The 18,175-nt window shown below is 48.1% G+C and overlaps 1 protein-coding gene across 4 annotated transcripts in view; it reads right to left on the minus strand.

Moving 5' to 3' along the window:
- The window catches only part of ALPK1 (alpha kinase 1), a 99,962-nt gene that overhangs the window by 17,645 nt on the left and 64,142 nt on the right, over nucleotides 1-18,175 (minus strand). For 3 of the 4 annotated variants that reach the window (XM_074993423.1, XM_074993421.1, XM_074993422.1), the window contains exons 4-7: nucleotides 13,614-13,812; nucleotides 10,354-10,413; nucleotides 7,976-8,062; nucleotides 520-596 (exon numbers count right to left, since the gene is read on the minus strand). In XM_074993423.1, coding sequence (XP_074849524.1) covers nucleotides 520-596; nucleotides 7,976-8,062; nucleotides 10,354-10,413; nucleotides 13,614-13,812 — 423 coding nt within the window. The remainder of the gene's footprint in view (nucleotides 1-519; nucleotides 597-7,975; nucleotides 8,063-10,353; nucleotides 10,414-13,613; nucleotides 13,813-18,175) is intronic. The other variant, XM_074993424.1, reaches the window with a different exon arrangement.

Below are 18,175 nucleotides of genomic sequence, written 5' to 3' on the forward strand. Positions count from 1 at the left end.
TGTTTAGGATTCGTTTTAATACATTCCTTAATTCTTCTGTACGCAGTAATTTGGAACTGAACAGTCTCTCTCAAACTATTTGTATGACAAGAGGAAAAATTGTCAAGACAAATGGCCACACCAAACGCAATCAACGTATATTTCTCCTAATACAGCATCAGGCCTTCGATGACGTAATGTTGCCCTGAACTATTTTAAGAAGCATTTTTAAAAAATTCCAAAACACTGATTTTGACAAAAAGGCAGGAGCCTCACTTAACGACCACTTAACTCTATGGATTTGAATGTGCAAGTTGCATAGGGATCAATGAATCCCAAGACTTTCTAACATTATGAAGAGAAGTGGATTCGCCTTACTTGTCCTTCCAGTGTAGTGCAATATTCAGCTGGAACATTAACTTTGACTGAAATTGATTACATTCAGGCAGAATAAAAACTGGGAAATATGACTGAAGTAAGCACAGTGGAGTCTGGAATCAATGTGGAATTTGTCAGAGTATTCAGGGTGAAAATACCAACCTTTTTATCTGGCTGAGGGAGTTTGAAATAGCCCACAATTGAAGCCCAAATCAGCTCAGCTGCCCCGTACCACATTCCTGAAATAAAGCAGAGAAATGATCAATAAGCAAACTTCAAGTATTGCTTTAAAGGAGGTGAATTTATGTCATTTACCCTGAACTGGAAGATTTTAAGATTGTATAAAATCATGCTATGACACTTTTCCAGCTCAGGTGAGGTCTACACTAGGAGATTAAGTCAAATTTAGGGCCTAAGGTTTATTTTATAAACCATCAGTCTACACCACAGTGCTCAATAGGTCGATTTTAAGGGGATGCAAAGTCGACTTTTGTAATGCCAAATTCCCCAGGAGTAACGCCTAAAAGTCAGTTTTGCAATGTCGACCTATACACGTGCAGACAGCAGCATTATTAAAATCGATTGTATTAGCTTCCAAAATAGTGCCATAATGCCCCTCAATGTGTCCTTTCTGGTCATCACTTCACCTCCACTGCTCTTCAGGGCTATGTCTACACGTGAAGCCAACATCGAAATAGGCTATTTCGATGAATAACGTCTACACGTCCTCCAGGGCTGGCAACATCGACGTTCAACGTTGACATCGGGCAGCACCACATCGAAATAGGCGCTGCAAGGGAATGTCTACACGCCAAAGTAGCACACATCGAAATAAGGGTGCCCGGAACAGCTGCAGACAGGGTCACAGGGCGGACTAGCACTTCCGGGGCAACAGCTAGCCGCTCCCTCAAAGGGCCCCTCCCAGACACACTCAGCCTGCACAGCACGCGGTCTGCAGAGCCATAGGCACACACACCTCGAGCGACGCAGTCATGGACCCCCAGCAGCAGCAGCAGCAGCAGCAGCCACCAGAGGTCCACACAACCGTCCCTGCAGGAGCATGCAGGGGGCCATGCCATGCAGGAGGCAGCTGAGCACCTCCTTGCCACAGAGGAGCTGTGTCTACACGTGCACGCTACTTCAAAGTAGCGGCACTAACTTCGAAATAGCGCCCGTCGCGGCTACACGCGTCGGGCGCTATTTCGAAGTTAACTTCGACGTTAGGCGGCGAAACGTCGAAGTCACTAACCTCATGAGGGGATCGGAATAGCGCCCTACTTCGACGTTCAACGTCGAAGTAGGGACCGTGTAGACGATCCGCGTCCCGCAACGTCGAAATTGCCGGGTCCTCCATGGCGGCCATCAGCTGGGGGGTTGAGAGATGCTCTCTCTCCAGCCCCTGCGGGGCTCTATGGTCACCGTGGGCAGCAGCCCTTAGCCCAGGGCTTCTGGCTGCTGCTGCGGCAGCTGGGGATCCATGCTGCAGCCACAGGGTCTGCAACCAGTTGTCGGCTCTGTGGATCTTGTGTTGTTTAGTGCAACTGTGTCTGGGAGGGGCCCTTTAAGGGAGCGGCTTGCTGTTGAGTCCGCCCTGTGACCCTGTCTGCAGCTGTGCCTGGCACCCTTATTTCGATGTGTGCTACTTTGGCGTGTAGACGTACCCTCGCAGCGCCTATTTCGATGTGGTGCCGCGCAATGTCGAAGTTGAACATCGACGTTGCCAGCCCTGGAGGACGTGTAGACGTTATTCATCGAAATAGCCTATTTCGATGTTGCTACATCGAAATAAGCTATTTCGATGTTGGCTTCACGTGTAGACATAGCCAGGAGGAGCTGCCCACAGGGGAGGAGGACGCAACCCCCAACCCTGCAGCACCCCGCCCCCCGCCCCCCCGGCACACACGCCGCCGGCTGTGGAGCTACCCCACCAGCACCGACTGGTGGGAGTGGCTGGTGCTCGGAGAGTGGGACGACAACCGCTGGCTCCAGAACTTTCGCATGAGCTGGCAGACATTTCTGGAGCTATGCCAGTGGCTCACCCCTGCACTGAGGCACCAGGACACTGCCATGCGGCGTGCCCTCAGTGTGGAGAAACGGGTCAGCATCGCTGTCTGGAAGCTGGCCACTCCTGACAGCTACCGATCTGTGGGCCAGCAGTTTGGCGTCGGCAAGGCCACCGTCAGGGCTGTCCTCATGGAGGTAAGAGGACCCACGGGGGGAGGGGAGGAGGGCCCTAGCAGGGGAGGGCCACACACACCCTGCACACCCCTCATTGGTGCTCTCCCATGTGCTTCCCCTGCAGGTTGTCTGCGCCATCAATGCCCTGCTCCTCCACAGGCTCGTGAGGCTTGGGGACCTGGATGCCGCCATCGCGGGCTTTGCCACCCTGGGCTTCCCCAATTGCTTCGGGGCTCTGGATGGGACTCACATCCCCATCTGTGCCCCGGAACACAGTGGAGGACGCTACTTAAACAGGAAGGGCTACCACTCAGTGGTCCTCCACGCCTTTGTGGACAGCCGGGGCCGTTTCCTGGACATATATATAGGCTGGCCTGGCAGCACCCATGACGCCCGGGTATTCTGGAACTCGGGCCTGTGACGCCGGCTGAAGGCGGGGACCTACATCCCCCCTGCAGGAGATCCCTGTGGGGGACACCACCATGCCCCTCTGCATCATCGCAGATGCGGCATACCCCCTCCGGCCCTGGCTCATGCACCCGTACACGGGCCATCTGTCTGCCAGCCAGGAGCGCTTCAACCAGCGCCTGAACCACGCGTGCCAGGTGGTGGAGCGCACATTTGGGCGCCTCAAAGGGTGCTGGAGGTATCTCCTCACCCGCCTTGATGCGGGCCCCACCAACATCCCCCAGATTGTGGGCGCATGCAGCGCCCTACACAACCTCGTGGAGAGCAAGGGGGAGGCCTTCTTTCAGGGCTGGGCTGTGGAGGCTGGCAGGGGCGATGTGCAGCCACCCGCTGCCCCCAGTCGCCAGGTGGCCCCCGAAGGGACCTGGGTCGGGGAGGCCCTGCGGGCCCAGTTCGATAAGGCCGTGGGGTGAACGCTGGCAGGCCCCCCACTGCCCCCCCATCCTCCACAACACTCCCTGCCCCTATGCCCACACCACAGAGCACCCAAGAGCACACCCCCCCACTTTTCTTGTAAATAAAAGCAGACAGTTGTTTGTCAAATCAAATTTCTGTAGAACTCTTATTATTATTATCAACAAGACTAACTATTTACAGGCAAAATCTAACATATATATGTATTATAAATAGGAATTAGATGAAAGGGGAAGACAAGGAAGGGGAGAACTATGTACATGGGGGGCAAGGATCAGCATAGTAACAGGGGTCAAATATACAAACTATTTACAAAATAACCTAAAACTGGGGGGAATATATACAAAGGGGGAGGGGGGGCCACGTCCTGGGCCCCACACCCCCTAATGTCCAGTGCTGGGGGTGGGCGGCTGGGATCCCCGCATCGGCCTCAGCCCTAGCCGGGGCTGGCTGGGGGCCGGGTGGACCAGGAGATACAGCCGGCGGGTGTCAGCTGGCCCCAGGTCCCCCTTGGCGGAAGGGCCCTCGGTGGTGGGTGGCGGTGCGATGGCGGATGGCGCAGCGGCTGGAGCAGCAGGTGGAGCAGGCAGGGCGGGCGCAGCGGCGGCTGGCACGGCATGGGGGGCCAGGTCGTCGGCGATACGGTTGAAGGTCCGCATGAAGGCCCCCCATGCCTCCTGGTGCCAGGCCAGCGCCCGCTCCTGCAGCTGGAGGCGGCGTTCCTCCACCCGCAGCCACTGCTCGGCGACCTCCAGCTGCCGACGGTGGAGGGCCAGCAGCTGGGGGTCCATCGCCGTCGGGTGGTGGTGCTGGGTCTGCCGTCTTCCCTGCCGTGGGGCTGGTCGGTCCTCCGCCAAGGGGCTTGCCTGGAGTGATGGCCCCGGGGGGCTGTCCGGGACCACTGACGCCTTGCTGGAGCTCTCCGGTCCTTCCGATGGTGCAGCTGTGGAACACAGGAGGGAGGGAAGAAGAGTGGAGACAGCCGTTAGTGTGGGCCCCGAGCCGTGGCCCTTGTCCCCCCACTCCTCTGCTGCAGGTTCCCCATCCCCGTCCCTGGGAGATGCTGCTGTGATGGGGTTCAGGGGTCCCCCTGCACTGCACGCCGTCTGCTGGCAGAAGTGACTCTCACTCAGCAGGCACAACAGGAGGTTTATTTGGCAACAGATGCCCAGTTTCTCACAGAAGCTACAGTACAGCAGTCAGAGACGGTGCTTCCAACCCGTCCTGGGGAGAAGACCCCGAGGGGTGCCCCTCTGGGGTGTAGCTTTCCCCCTCCTCAGGCTGGCTGCCTTCCAGCTCTCCCTTCCCCTAGCCTCTAACTGCCGCCCCCGATTCAAAGCCAGCTCGGCTCCTCCCTCCTCTTTGTTCAGGGCAGTGGTATAACCTGCCAGTTGTAGCCCCAGGGTCATCCTTAGCCACTGGGAGCTATTCTGCTTGTTTCTCATATGTAGCCTGAGTCTCGCATTTGCACTCCCCCGACTCCATCACATGCTGCTGCTGCTGCTGCTGCTGGGTCTCCCACCCCCTCCCCCTGGGGGACCCTAGAGGTTCTGCTCCCAACAGCCCCAGGGATGGGGCATGGCACTGTTGTGCTGTTGGGGGGCAGAGGCTGATGCACTCTTCTGAGGGACATGCCACTGCTGTCCTTGGGGCCATGGTCATCTGGGCATGTGGAGGGCCCTGGTCATATCTATTACCCCCGCCCCTCAACCCCGGGGGTGTGCACCGGGGGGTGGGTACATACCTGATGGTCCACTCCCACAGTCGGGGGACACCCAGGGGGCGGACGCCCGGCTGCTGCTCCTGGATGGCAGGACCATCTGGAGGCTGGTGTCGCTGGAGGAGGACTCCCCCTCCTCCTCCTCCTCCGGTGCCCCAGGGGTGGGCTCCTGGGTGGGCCCCGGGGTGCAGGACTTGCCTCCGGGGTGGACTGCGCCTCCGGGGCCTGCTGGGGCTCCTCGGCCGAGGTATCAAGAGTGGCCGGAGGGAGGTGGTGTGCCGGGGGCCCAGGATGTTCCTGAGCTCCCTGTAAAAGGGGCAAGTGACGGGGGCGGCCCCAGATCGGCCGGCCGCATCCCGGGCCCGGGCGTAACCCTGCCGCAGCTCCTTCACTTTACTCTGGACATGATCCGGAGTGCAGACAGGGTGACCCCGGACGGCCAGGCCCTCGGCCAGCTGAGCAAATGCATCCGCGTTCCGCCTCTTGCTCCCCATTACCTGGAGCACCTCCTCCTCGCTCCAGAGCCCCAGCAGGTCCCGAAGCTCGGCCTCCATCCAGGAGGGGCCCCGCTGCCGCTTCCCCACCTGGCTGCTGGGCTGGGAGCCCTGGCTCCCCTTGGGGGGGGTCCCCTGGGGGCGCTTGGGGGGCTGGAGGGCGGCCATTGCGTTGGGTGTGGGTGTCTGTGGCTGCGGAGGAGAGTGCAGGCTAGCCGCGTGGCAATGCTGCTGCCTGCACGCGCTCTCAGCTTCCTGCACAGGAAGGCAGGGGGCGGGGAGCTTTAAGGGGCCGCTCCACGCGGCCACCATCAAGCTCAGGGGCTGGAGAGAGCGTCTCTCAACCCCTCAGCTGATGGCCGCCATGGAGGACCCCGCTATTTCGATGTTGCGGGACGCGCAACGACTACACGTTCCCTACTTCGACGTTGAATGTCGAAGTAGGGCGCTATTCCCATCCCCTCATGGTGTTAGCGACTTCGACGTCTTGCTGCCTAACGTCGATGTCAACTTCGAAATAGCGCCCAACACGTGTAGCCGTGACATGCGCTATTTCGAAGTTGGCGCCGCTACTTCGAAGTAGGTGGCACGTGTAGACGCGGCTCAGGTGAGCAGGAAGCAGTTGACAGGAAGCAGGGGTCATCAGCCCAGGAATTTTGAGTCCATTTCCTTTTCTCTCTGGCCAACTTGGCATGCAGATGTCTGGAGCACACCCCTGCACCACACCTAGTAGCCATGAGTTCCCAGGCTCACAAAAGAGTCCCAGCATGGAGCCATCAGGAAATCTTGATCTCATCACAGTGTGGGGGGGAAGGGGGAGAAGCTATCTTCATTCAGCTCAAAGCCAGCAAAAGAAATGCTGATACTTATGTGAAGATATCGCATGGCATGATTCTGAAAGGTACACCAGAGCTGCTCACCAGTGCCAAGTTATAATCAAGGAGCTGAGGCAAAACTACCAGAAGTGCCAAGAAGCAAATGGTCAGTCTGGGGCATCTCCCCAGAAATACTGATATTATGATGAGCTTCATGCTATTTTGGGGACAGACGCAACCTCTTCCCCCAGAAGACACAAGGACTTCTCATTAAAGAACGTTTCTTGGCAGGATGATGAGGTGGGGTCTGATTTGCTGGATGAGGAAGAGGTGGACAACAGTGGGGCCCAGTCAAATGCACAAGCTGACCCTGCAAGCCAGGACATGTTTCTCACATTGGAGCCTGTCTCCTTATCTCAGGAGGAGACTTGGGAGGCAAACCGGGATACAGGAGAGGAAACTTCTGGTGAGCATGCTCTTTTTGTGCTGATAACAGTATTGTGCAATCGTGTAAGGGGAGGGTGGGAGAGCTCTATGTCAGTTTCCCTTAGAACAACTTGTTAATGTCTCCAGGGATGGAACACTGATCCTATTCGAACATCTCGCTGAAGGTCTTAGACACCCACTTTTGGATTCTCCTCAGGAGATTTTAGGGGAGACCTGACTTGTTCTTGCTTCCATGGTGAGATAAGTTACTGCACCAAGGAAGCAGTAAGCAATCTGGAATCATGGCCCCACAAAGCATTCTTGCAAATTTTCTGGCATTGTACCCAGACAGAATGAGCAGTCTTATCCATTTTTCTTATTCTGAGGTGGATGACGTCTCCTTTGGCAACATAGAATGCATGGGAAGTTTTGTGAGTCATTAATGATTTTTTTTGCCTGACTGACTTTTAAATCATGGTGTGGCTTTACACTTAATTTCATATTTGTTTATAGATGTATATTTTGTGCATATAAATCTTGGACTAGGATTCAAAAAAGTGGAAATTCACTCAAAAAGCACAGTGTAGCATTAGACTCTGCCATCATCCTGCCAAGAGCAAAACTTCCTTACAGCTACTCTTTGCACCACCAACATGCAGACTTCTATTTGGCTCAGGGAATTGCTAGGATAGCTCAGAAGGTGTGGGTGTGTGTAAACTATTGTCTAATTTCATTCAGGAAAGTGTTGAAAAGGGGATAATAGCTTTAATATTAAAAATAATGAAAGAAACAGCATTTGTAAGTGCCTGTCATCTTCCAGTTGTCTCAGCAACAGACTGATGTTTTGTAAATTCCATTTATTTGATAAATAGGCTCTTGCTGTAAGCTTTTTCTGTTTCAGCAGAAAAATTATTTGTGAACATACCTAAATTTCTGTGGCCTTCTCTGTTACAGAGGCCAGGGAAAATTTTTAGATAAGCCAAGTCTTTACTAAACACCAGAATTACTTTTTTTAGTAAGTCGTGAACAAGGGAAATTACTTTAATGCTTAAATGGTGGAATTGTTGCATGGAAAAGTGTCTGGCTGCAGAAAGTAATCTTACCAAGCTTTTGCAGAATCTGTCCTCTGATCTGTATACAGACTGACTGAACAAGAATCCTATCACTTTCCTTGTCATACAGCCACACGCCTGAAACAAGAGTTTAAAAAGTCAGTGTAGTGTGACTCAAGCTATTGATGATTCCTGAGTCCTTAAAGCCTACTCCAAATCCCAATAAAATCAACCCAAGTCTTGCAATGACTTCAATGGGCTTTGAATTTGGGCTTTAGATACCTTGTAGGTACTCAGATAGAAAGGTGATGGAACAGCAAAAGGAGTCAGAGACATAACTGAATAGAGCTTTCGTACCAAATGTTTATAGATATATACCCTAGAACAGCAATAACAAAATTAAAAAAAATTATAAATAAAACATAACAGGCATGGCTAAGGAATTTTCTAAGGATTTCAAAGCTGTTTGCAAAGGTAGCTAAACATAAATATTAATAAATAGTATATAAATATCAGTAATATTAACTGAAGTGATTAATTAAATTAATAGATTGGTGGTAATGTATAAATGGCAGCATAACACTTTTTTGAGCCTGTGCCAAAAATATTTACTCATCACACCTCAATATGTTATGCATCTTTAAACAAGAGAGTTCATAATTTCAGATAATGATTAGGTATCTCAATTCTTATTTTTGTCTGATAATTATATAGTATTTTTCATCCATATTAAATAGCCACACTCAACACTTTATTAACTTATAGGTAAGTTTTCTAAGCATAAATAAAAAGAAGACATAGAATTACACACATTACTAAACATAATTAGAGAATGTGTATCGCTAACTATAGTTATATGAAACAATTATTCTCACTGAATACTATGCAAATAACCTTAACTCAGAGCTTTGCACTTTTTAAGAATTGTAATGTGATTCACGTGCAGCACTGTCAACTTGCTCTAACTTTATCCTAAGTCTTATAATATTTGATATGTCTCTTTAACCCCACCTCCTGTAGTTGCATGGATGAGAGAGAGACAGCGAGAGACTCATCTTTCATTAAAAAAAAAAAAGTATGTGTGTGTGTTGGGGGGGAGCCTCTACCCCTTATTCTTGTGGATGAAAGTTTGAGAGCGTGACTCAAAAGGAATCATAAAAGCTCAGAAACCGAAAGGCAAAGTAAAAGTACCTAAGATATGTCATTAGAAAAATATCAAATGGCTTTTAAGCCAATCTCGTGCTTTTTGGGGCCTGACTCATGGTTACTGAGCACTTGGGGTTGGCAATACTACACATCCCTCAACCCATAAGGTGATCTGGGACGCCAGGTGCACAGACTCCGAAGCGAAGAGTAACGATAACAAATAATTATTTGTAAAAATTCTAACAGTTTTCTAAAAAGTATGAGAATATTGGGACTCTCAAATTGCACATTTCAGACCTTTCCAAAGTGAGAAACAAGTCCTGTGAATACGGGGCCTCTCTCATTTCCAGTGCTACATATCCTGCATCTTTAGCCTTAACGGTCACCACTGTTGGCACAGGATACAATATTCCCCATTCTGTGCATAAAGCTTGAGTGATTTTTGGGAGAAAGGAGAAAATATTTCTCTGACAGTTCGAATGAAAAAATAAAATAAAAGTTAGTCAACTGTTTGGAACTGGCCAGAGATTTAAAATGTTAGAAAAACCCCCACAGGAGAGAAATGAGCAGGCACATATTGACTTGCCCGTCATGCAGTCAAAGGCAACATTCCCTCTAATCTTTATCATCTGTAGGCAGAATAGATTTTGTTATGTGCACCCAGGCATGTGCGTATGTGCACCACCAATAGAAAAACCCTGCTGATGGGCTGGGTGGTGCCTGAATCTCTCCTGGGCGGCTGCCCAAGTGCTCAACTTACAGGGCACACTAGTCAAAGGCGCAGGGTGTTTCTCAAGCCCTATGTAAAGGTTCGCGGAGTCTGGGTCCTGACCGAATCAGGGAAGTATGAAAATAGAAAGCTTCGTTGTCCATATACATGTATCTCATGGTAAAGAATGGAAATAGGAAATTTGCCAACTGCATTTTTGAGTGCTGAAGATAAAAGTGACAAAGGAAATAAACCCTAACATCTAAAGGGATTTGTGAGAGTGTTGGTGCACAAAGATACATAATGAAGCTGAAAAGGAACATTGCAATTTAAGACCCAATTTTTCAGGCACAGCTTAATTAGCATTATTTTATCAGGCTCTTACTACTGTTAACAGCAGCACTGAATTCTGACTATTATTGTTAAGAAGATTTATGTCCAGAATAAATCATTGCAGAATCAGGACTTTACTGAGATTGGGAATTGAATGATAAGATTTGAAGTGTGAGAGTCTGTGAGTGGTACAATTAACTAAAAATGTACAGAACTGCCTAAAATAATGAGCTAGACATACCTGTTGCTCCATTGTCATTTATAAGACTGCTTAAGATATACTCAGCTTTTAAAAGTTTTCCTGGGGGAAAAAAAAACAATGCTAAAATATAGAAAGATGAACATAACAATGGTGTATGTGTACTAGAGGGAACTGACTTATTCACAAATAAAAGTCTGTCTGTTGTAGTTGGTCTCCATCTTCCCACTGCATTCACTATTCATGTGAAAGTGCTTTTAATTAAACAATATATCAAAGTACATTTCTGAAATTAGGACCTCTGATAAACACTCACAGCTAGACTTAAACAAGGGGTCAGAAAATAAAGGACACCTATATATATATATATATATATATATATATATATACACACACATACACACAGTGAACACCACAAGCGATTTTGCAGGCATAGAATTTGAAATACAGCAGAAAGGGTGAAATGAGTAGGTATTTGTAACTAGGATATTTGCTCTATTTTGTACTTAGAAAATCTCGTATGCTGACTTATTATATGCTTCTCTTACAGGTCCATTTTACCAACACATTGTCTGCAGGTGTATTGCTGTGAATTGTCCCATTGCATTCATGTGGCGTGCTCAGTGCTGTGTGTTTACAGAAATGGACTAATAAATAAAAATATTTAACAGAAACATCACCACAACTCCCCTAACTGAATTATGGGCCTTGCTTCATTCCTTCCAGTACTCTAGCTCTTCCAGTATTACTTATCATCACATAGGTCTGGCCCCTACTGTGGGGAGGGAAAAATTCACCTCACACAGAGCTGCTTCTCAGATGCTCCCTGCATAGGGAAGACACCTAAAGGAAAGTAAGGAGCCAGGGGTTCCTCCTCATGGGCCACTTGGCAGAGCTAGCGTGTCACAACGAGGAAATATGCTGCACTTGTGAAAAGGCCTAAGCTTGCCTCTGGTGCCCCATGCTTCCCATCATGTAGGGTTGTGCTGAACAGGTGAGCTCTAGTTCATAGGGCTGAGCTCCAATGTGACAACCAGCATGGCTCTGCCCCCACTCTGAGATGATGTTCTCCAAGGACAGGAAATTGTGGCAGCTAGTGATTGGGAGGAGGAGGAGATTGTCCTCTAGCAGCTTTGGTTCCCTGATCCTCTCTTATAGGAGTCGGGAGCTGTTCCTAGGGGTGGATCACAAGCACAGAGAGGTTGCTTCAGAGAGAGGAAGATGAGGAGGTGGGGTTATTCCATCATTCACAGAGGAGGAGAGGGGAGCAGTGAGGGAACAGGACTTGAGCTGCTGGTCTCTTTGCAGGCTGACCAGCTCCATGCCCTGCGACACTGGTCTCTTGGGGGGAAAAAATGTAGTTGTCCCACCTGTTCCCTGGGCTCCCCTTCTGCCCTGTAGAGGGGTGACCTATAGAGGAGCAGGGGCTGCAACTATGCTATGCTACAGACAGATGGGAATTTCGGCAGAATTAATTCTACGGCAGGCGGGAGGAAGTGAGGACAGCTAAAGCGGGGAAAGGCCTGGCCTGGCTTGTACTGGGGGGAGGCCTGGCCAGGGATCATTCCTGCTCCCCAAATCCCACCCCATGAGGACCTCCCCCAAATAACCCAGGCAGGAACCTTCTCCCTCCAAACCCACCGGTCCCTGGGAGAACCACCCCTCATCAGCGTTCCCTCCAATTTTTTCCACCTGTGCGTGTAATACATTTTGTTATGTGCACCAAGGCATGCGCAGATGTGCCTCACCAATAAAAACACATGCTGCTGGCTATAGGAACTCTGCTAATCAGCTTGGCAGCACCTGAACTCCTCCTGGATGGCTGCCAAAGCGCTCAGCTTACAGGAAGCACTGCCCCTCACTAGAAACCTTTGTAAAAACCTGGGTATTGAATTCATACAGCAAGGAAACAGGCTTCACGAGGGAAAAACCAACAGTAAAAGCTGCCAATGGCAGCACCCCACTTAACAAAACCCAGGTGTTCCACAACATCTCCGCCATTTGTCACCTGTTTCAAAGGCCCAAGTCACACATGGGCAGGTTTGAAGGCTGAGAGAGATGCCCTGCGGCCTGTTTTCCCAACCGTAACAAGTTGGGTCTGCTTTGTTCCACAAGCTGTTCAATGGAAATCAGCAGAACTGCTCATGTGAGTAACAGTTACATGTTTGCAGCATCAACCCTAAGTATGAATATTCTGGTGGTTGGACACCACAGCAATGGGAGCACTGGAAACACATAGAAATAAGAATGATTATGAAAGATAAATTGCAGCTTTTGTCGTTTTCATTTCTAAGTGAAAATCACGTATTTTACACCAAGTTGTTAAAATGAGCCTAGAGTCAGACAGTTTTGCCTTTGACCCCCCCAAAATAATAACAAAAAGATACTTTACAAGCAACTCAGGTACCATCCATGCTCCAAGAATGATAGAAAAAAAAGGTACCAATTTACATGACAAATCAGCAGTCATGTGGCACTTTACAGACTAACAAAATAATTTATTAGGTGGTGAGCTTTCATGGGGCAGACCCGCTTCTGCAGATAACAGCATTTCCAGTACAGACTGACAGGTACGTAATGCAGAGGTCAAAAAAAGGAAATCAAAACTGACAAATCAGATACTGAAGGGGGCGTGGTTGAGGGCTATGAGCATTACAAAATTGTCAGTCTGTACTGGAAATGCTCTGTCTCCAGATATGCAGAAGTGGGTCTGCCCCACAAAAGCTCATCACCTAATAAATTATTTTGTTAGTCTTTAAAGTACTACATGACTGCTGGTTTGTTTTGTAAGAATACAGACTAGCACAGCTACCTCTCTGTTACAATTTACATGGGTGAGTCTGTCAGCTGCATTGTTTGTATAGTCAAGTGGCCTGACTGAAAAAGCGGCAGGGACAGTGCAGAGAAAACGCCTGTATTCTAATCTACTTTTTAAAGGCTCTTGGTCAGAAGTATAGCAATTCAGATACCACTGTTTGAAACCAGCAGGCCAGATTTGTTAAGGAACAAAAGCTGCAATTAGTATTTTCCACACCCTTTCACAATTTTCTCTCTTGGTTTTGGCTCTGAAACCCTTTATGCCAGGCCCTTTGTGCTGGCAAGGGGAGGTGGGAGGAAAGCATGGATTGGGAGAGCAGGATCTAGGTTTGAAAAGATGGCACTGGGATCATAGGAATGTCATTCCCAGAATAGGACAAAGTATCCTCTTGAAAGTCAAGTAGCTCCTAATTAGAACTGAGCTGAGAGAATGGAGTGTGCAGGGGAGAGAGAGCGTGAGTGTGTGTTAAGAAGAGTTTTGTTACCTGAATTTACAGAGATGCGAGCTAGGCGAATAACCACCTGAGGGGCTATTGGTGTGGCTGGCTGAAACTTGTGCAGGCCTTTGGCAATCTGAAGAAGTTTGCTGGAGGCATCCACCCAGTATAGAAATCGATCAATCAGGAACACAATAGCAGCTGCTGTTGCACAGTCTTTGACCATGATGGAGGCTTTCAAATAAACCTGAAAAGAAATACCAAAACCAGGAGACGACCAGGCAGAAACAGGAGAGGTTTGGGGGGAAAAAAAAAAGCTGTTAACTGTTTACAGAAAATAGGCTAAATAACTTTCTGCTGAACAGTGCTGCTTACACAACAGTGCACACTAGACCAGATTTTCAGTCATATATTCTTTCTTATTTGCTGGTAGGCAGCCATACAATTTTACAGAGATTGAAGAAATAGACACTGGGCAAAACATATACCCACTGGCTCATACTATACTGTATGCATTTCTCAGGCTGCTTCCAATTATTTTGCTCCTGGGCTTTTGGTAAGGGTGATAGTGATTAAATAGGGGTTATTAGCGTTATAAATATTCGATCTATTTATTACATTTTTTTAGCATGGAAGCTTCTGGTTGAGTGATTTGAACTGTGGATTTTCCTCCTATTTTACCTTTTCAGTTATTACATAGCTCTTAGAATGGTAGTTACATGCATTTTAAATAAATTTAACCGAACAATAACATCTGGCTCTTACACTGCTTGCCTTTCAAAACTGCCACCATCTCCTGCATCCCCAGTTCCCATCTGCTGTCACTGATACTTGCAAGTGCTCACTGTCTAGTTGTGCATGAGTTGTTATCTATAAATTGTCCAGGACTTTACATACGTAAGTACCAATAGTCCTATTTTACAATTGGGAAACTGAGGCACAGAGGTGAAAGTGAAAAATTCGAGAATGTCTGAAAACCAGGCCATTAATTTGCATATTCATAAACATTCAACACTATGCAAATGAGTGGCCTGGTTTTTGGCATTGCTGAGCTGCTGGAGTCCCCATTAGTTTAAATGGGAGGTGTGAAATTTTCTTTTCCCCTAAAATTCCCCTCGGAAATTAAGGCCTCTCAAGAGGTAATCAGCTTTCTGTGGGATCAGCCCCAAATATAAATAACTGGCGTAATGAAGCATTAAGACTGCAAGATCAAATACTCCTTTATACATCACAAAGAAGGGAACAGGGCAGAAGCCCATTTTTTTTTTCCTTGCAGGTAACCTTTAATGATTTTTAAAGTAGTATTAACACCCCCTGGAATCTCCGCTGTTGCAGATCCTTCTCACTGGCACGACGAATCATCCCGAGCTCCTGAAGGAGCATGCTGTTTAGGGGAAAGGAGGTCAGCAGGGTAGCTATGTGGATACACAGAACCCGTGTGGATGTCTAGAGAGCCAAACTGGAACCCACACACATTTCCCTTTCCAGGGGCATTGGGGGTTCAGTCACCCTTCACTCAAAAGAGTGGGGGGCAATAAGGAAAACAGTTCCACACACTCAAATTAGGAATTTCTGCCTCACATTACAAACTCAAAAGGAGATATGAGAGTAACATCCAATGATCATTTCACAGAAACATGTCCATTACATGATGCTTATCTGAGGCTGTGTTTACACTAACCTGAAAGGTCAATGGCTGCTACTGCACACCAAAAAGTGACTTTGCTGCTGTCGACTTCCATGCCTGTCTTGATGGCAGAAGGTCAACAGGAACGCTCCTCCCATCGACCTTCCTTAATACCAAGCCACTTAAAAGAAGTTCCGGGGTCAGCATTGACCCTGGAATGCACCATTTGGCACATGCGTGAAATGGGCACCCCGGAAGATCCAACGTAAGCGTTCGATCTCCCACAGTGAGCGTAGACCCAGGCTCAGAAGCAGGGCAGAATGAAGGGATTGTAAACCATGGCAGGAGCCTCTTTCACTCTCATAATCATGCCCACAGCACAGGTTGTAAGAGGAATGTAGAGGAGTATGGAGTCACTCTGTCCCTTCCTTCTTGTCTGGATGTTTTTTTAACAGGATCCTGTTCCATAAAATTCCATGAGTCACACTCTCGATTTTAAGCAAGAGAAAAGGAAGCGTCTTCACAGAGGTGAGGAGGGGGAGCACAGGTCACTTCAGGAAGAGAGAAGACACTCTTGCAATATGGCAAGGTCAAGGAACTCAGCCCCACTATGCTTCAACAATCTTAGAATATGCTTTCCAGCCAGGCCTTTGGCCCACGACCTCCCTGTTCCCTCAATTACCTGAGCTGGTACAAAGGAGAACAGTCATGCTGCTTACCCCACTCCACTGGAGCACTTGGATGAAAAGGGCTGTTTATACAGTAAAAAGTCCAGAGTCACGAGCATTTGAAAAAGCTAGTAGGTCATGCTGTCTCCCAAAAAGGGCCAGACTCTCCTCTCCCTCACACCAGTGTCAGTCAGAAGTAACTCCACTGAAATCTGCACCAGCTTTAATGCCACAAGTGAGAGAAGTCTCAGTCCCCAAAGCTCCATCAGATATTGCGTGACTGAAGAGAGAACTTTATCTGAATCATCAGCACAATTTCAAAGAAAAAGTTAGGTAGCTAACTCAACATTTGTACTTGGCTTAGAACATCTCCCTGTCTCGCTTGCAGGCACACAGGTCCAAATCATCATAGGGGTTTAGGCACCCAATTCTATGCCTATGTCTACACTTATGCCAACATGCAGAAGACAAGACCCACCCCTGTAGCTGTCTGCTGCAGTGAAAGCTTGATTGCACTGGCACTTGCCACTGTGGTGCATAGCTCTACCCCACAACAAAAGGCTCCAGAAACAGGAAGAACTCCAGCAAATCCCTCCCTCCCCCAACAAGAACAGGCTCCAGCATGGAGAAGCCAGTAGGGAAAGACTCTGGTGGATATAAACCCAAACAGGCAAAAGCTTCCTGCCAGCACCTTTCTGAAGCCTTTTACTGGGGGTCTTCTTGAGAGGAGGCAGTAGGACACCATACTACAAAAAATAGCACTGTAGACACAGGAAGCACTGCTTGGGTGTGCAGAGAGTTGTGTAGGGAACATACTGTGGGGTTCTGGCATGTAGGGAATGCTACTTGACTCACCTAAGCGCTCTTTCCATATCGACACCGCTATTTATACCAGTACTAGCTGACTACACTGTGTCTGTCTGCTACACGCCACCACAAGCGTAGACGTAGCTTATGAAAGTTAGGTGCCTAATAATCTTTGAGAATCTGGGCCACTGAGACTGATCTTCCTTTCATAAGGCTCCAGGGTGGCTCCATGACAGCAAGAGAGTTACTCTTGATTTACACTGATGTATCTGCGATCAGGGTCAGGCCCACAGCAGGGAGGGACTCTTAGGTTATGTCTAAACAGTAGCATTGTTTTGAAATAAACTACCAGAGAAGAGAGATTCCGGAACAGCTTACACTGAAATAACACTGCTACACACAAAATGCACTTTGAAACAATGCTCAGCTATTTTGAAATACAGCATCTACACACAACAGAGCTTATTTCAAACAGAGCCATTCAACACACTTTGGCCTATTTTGAAATAGGCTCTATTCCCTGTTTACATAGTCCCTATTTTGAAATACCTATTCCATAATAGCAATCATCAGATCTGATGAAGTGAGTCTGTGCTCACGAAAGCTCATGCTCAAAACTTTTCTGTTACTCTATAAGGTGCCACAGGACCCTTCGTTGCTGTTACAGATCCAGATTAACATGGCTACCCCTCTGATACTTATTCCATAATAGGCACTATTCCTCGTAGAAGGAGGTTCATCCATTTCGAAATAAGCCAGCCGCTACTTTGAATTTATTTCAAAATGGTGGCTGCGTTGTGTACTTGCTCGCGTAGTTATTTTGAAATAACAGCAGTAATTTCAAAATAACTCTGCTGTGTAGACATTCCCCCTTATTGCTCTGTCCAGCTCTTAAAGGCACAGCTTGCCGTGCATCTCTTGGGAGACAAAGTAAGCGAGGTGGGCTGCCTTTTCCATTCATCGAGATGATATTCTGGGGGTTTTTAGGTTTAACTTTTTTCTGATACAGAGAGTGGCGTTTGCTGAAAGGCTGGCACTTGAAAGGGATTCCCCACTCTCTGTGTGCACATGCTCTACTTCTGCCTGCCCACAATGGAGGAATCCCTCCCTTAAAGCACCTGTAAACTGACCCTGCAAACTACCCTTTCTAAATGCCCATGAGCACACCATATATTTAAGAACAGAACATTGCCTAATCTATTTTTTTCTCCCCTTCTTCCCTTAATAGATTGGAGCACAAAAGCCTGAGAGAGGGTGACCTACCAAACAAAAGGGCCTTTGAGTTTCTAGGAAAAGTAGACTTGGAGGAGGATGGAAGGAATCCAAGTGGCCCTATTATTTCCACTTGCACTAATTAGACATTTTTCTGTCAGCTATTGAGCACTGCTGAGAGGCCAAACTCACTGAATTCATTTCTAAAGTGTTTACAGAAGTTTGCATCTGTTTGTGTCTCTTCAGGAGGAAAATAAGCACTTCAATAGCATTGTGAAAAATCTAAATGAAGCATC

The sequence above is a fragment of the Carettochelys insculpta genome, chromosome 4, assembly GCF_033958435.1.
Source record: "Carettochelys insculpta isolate YL-2023 chromosome 4, ASM3395843v1, whole genome shotgun sequence".
In the NCBI taxonomy this organism is placed as follows: domain Eukaryota; kingdom Metazoa; phylum Chordata; order Testudines; family Carettochelyidae; genus Carettochelys; species Carettochelys insculpta.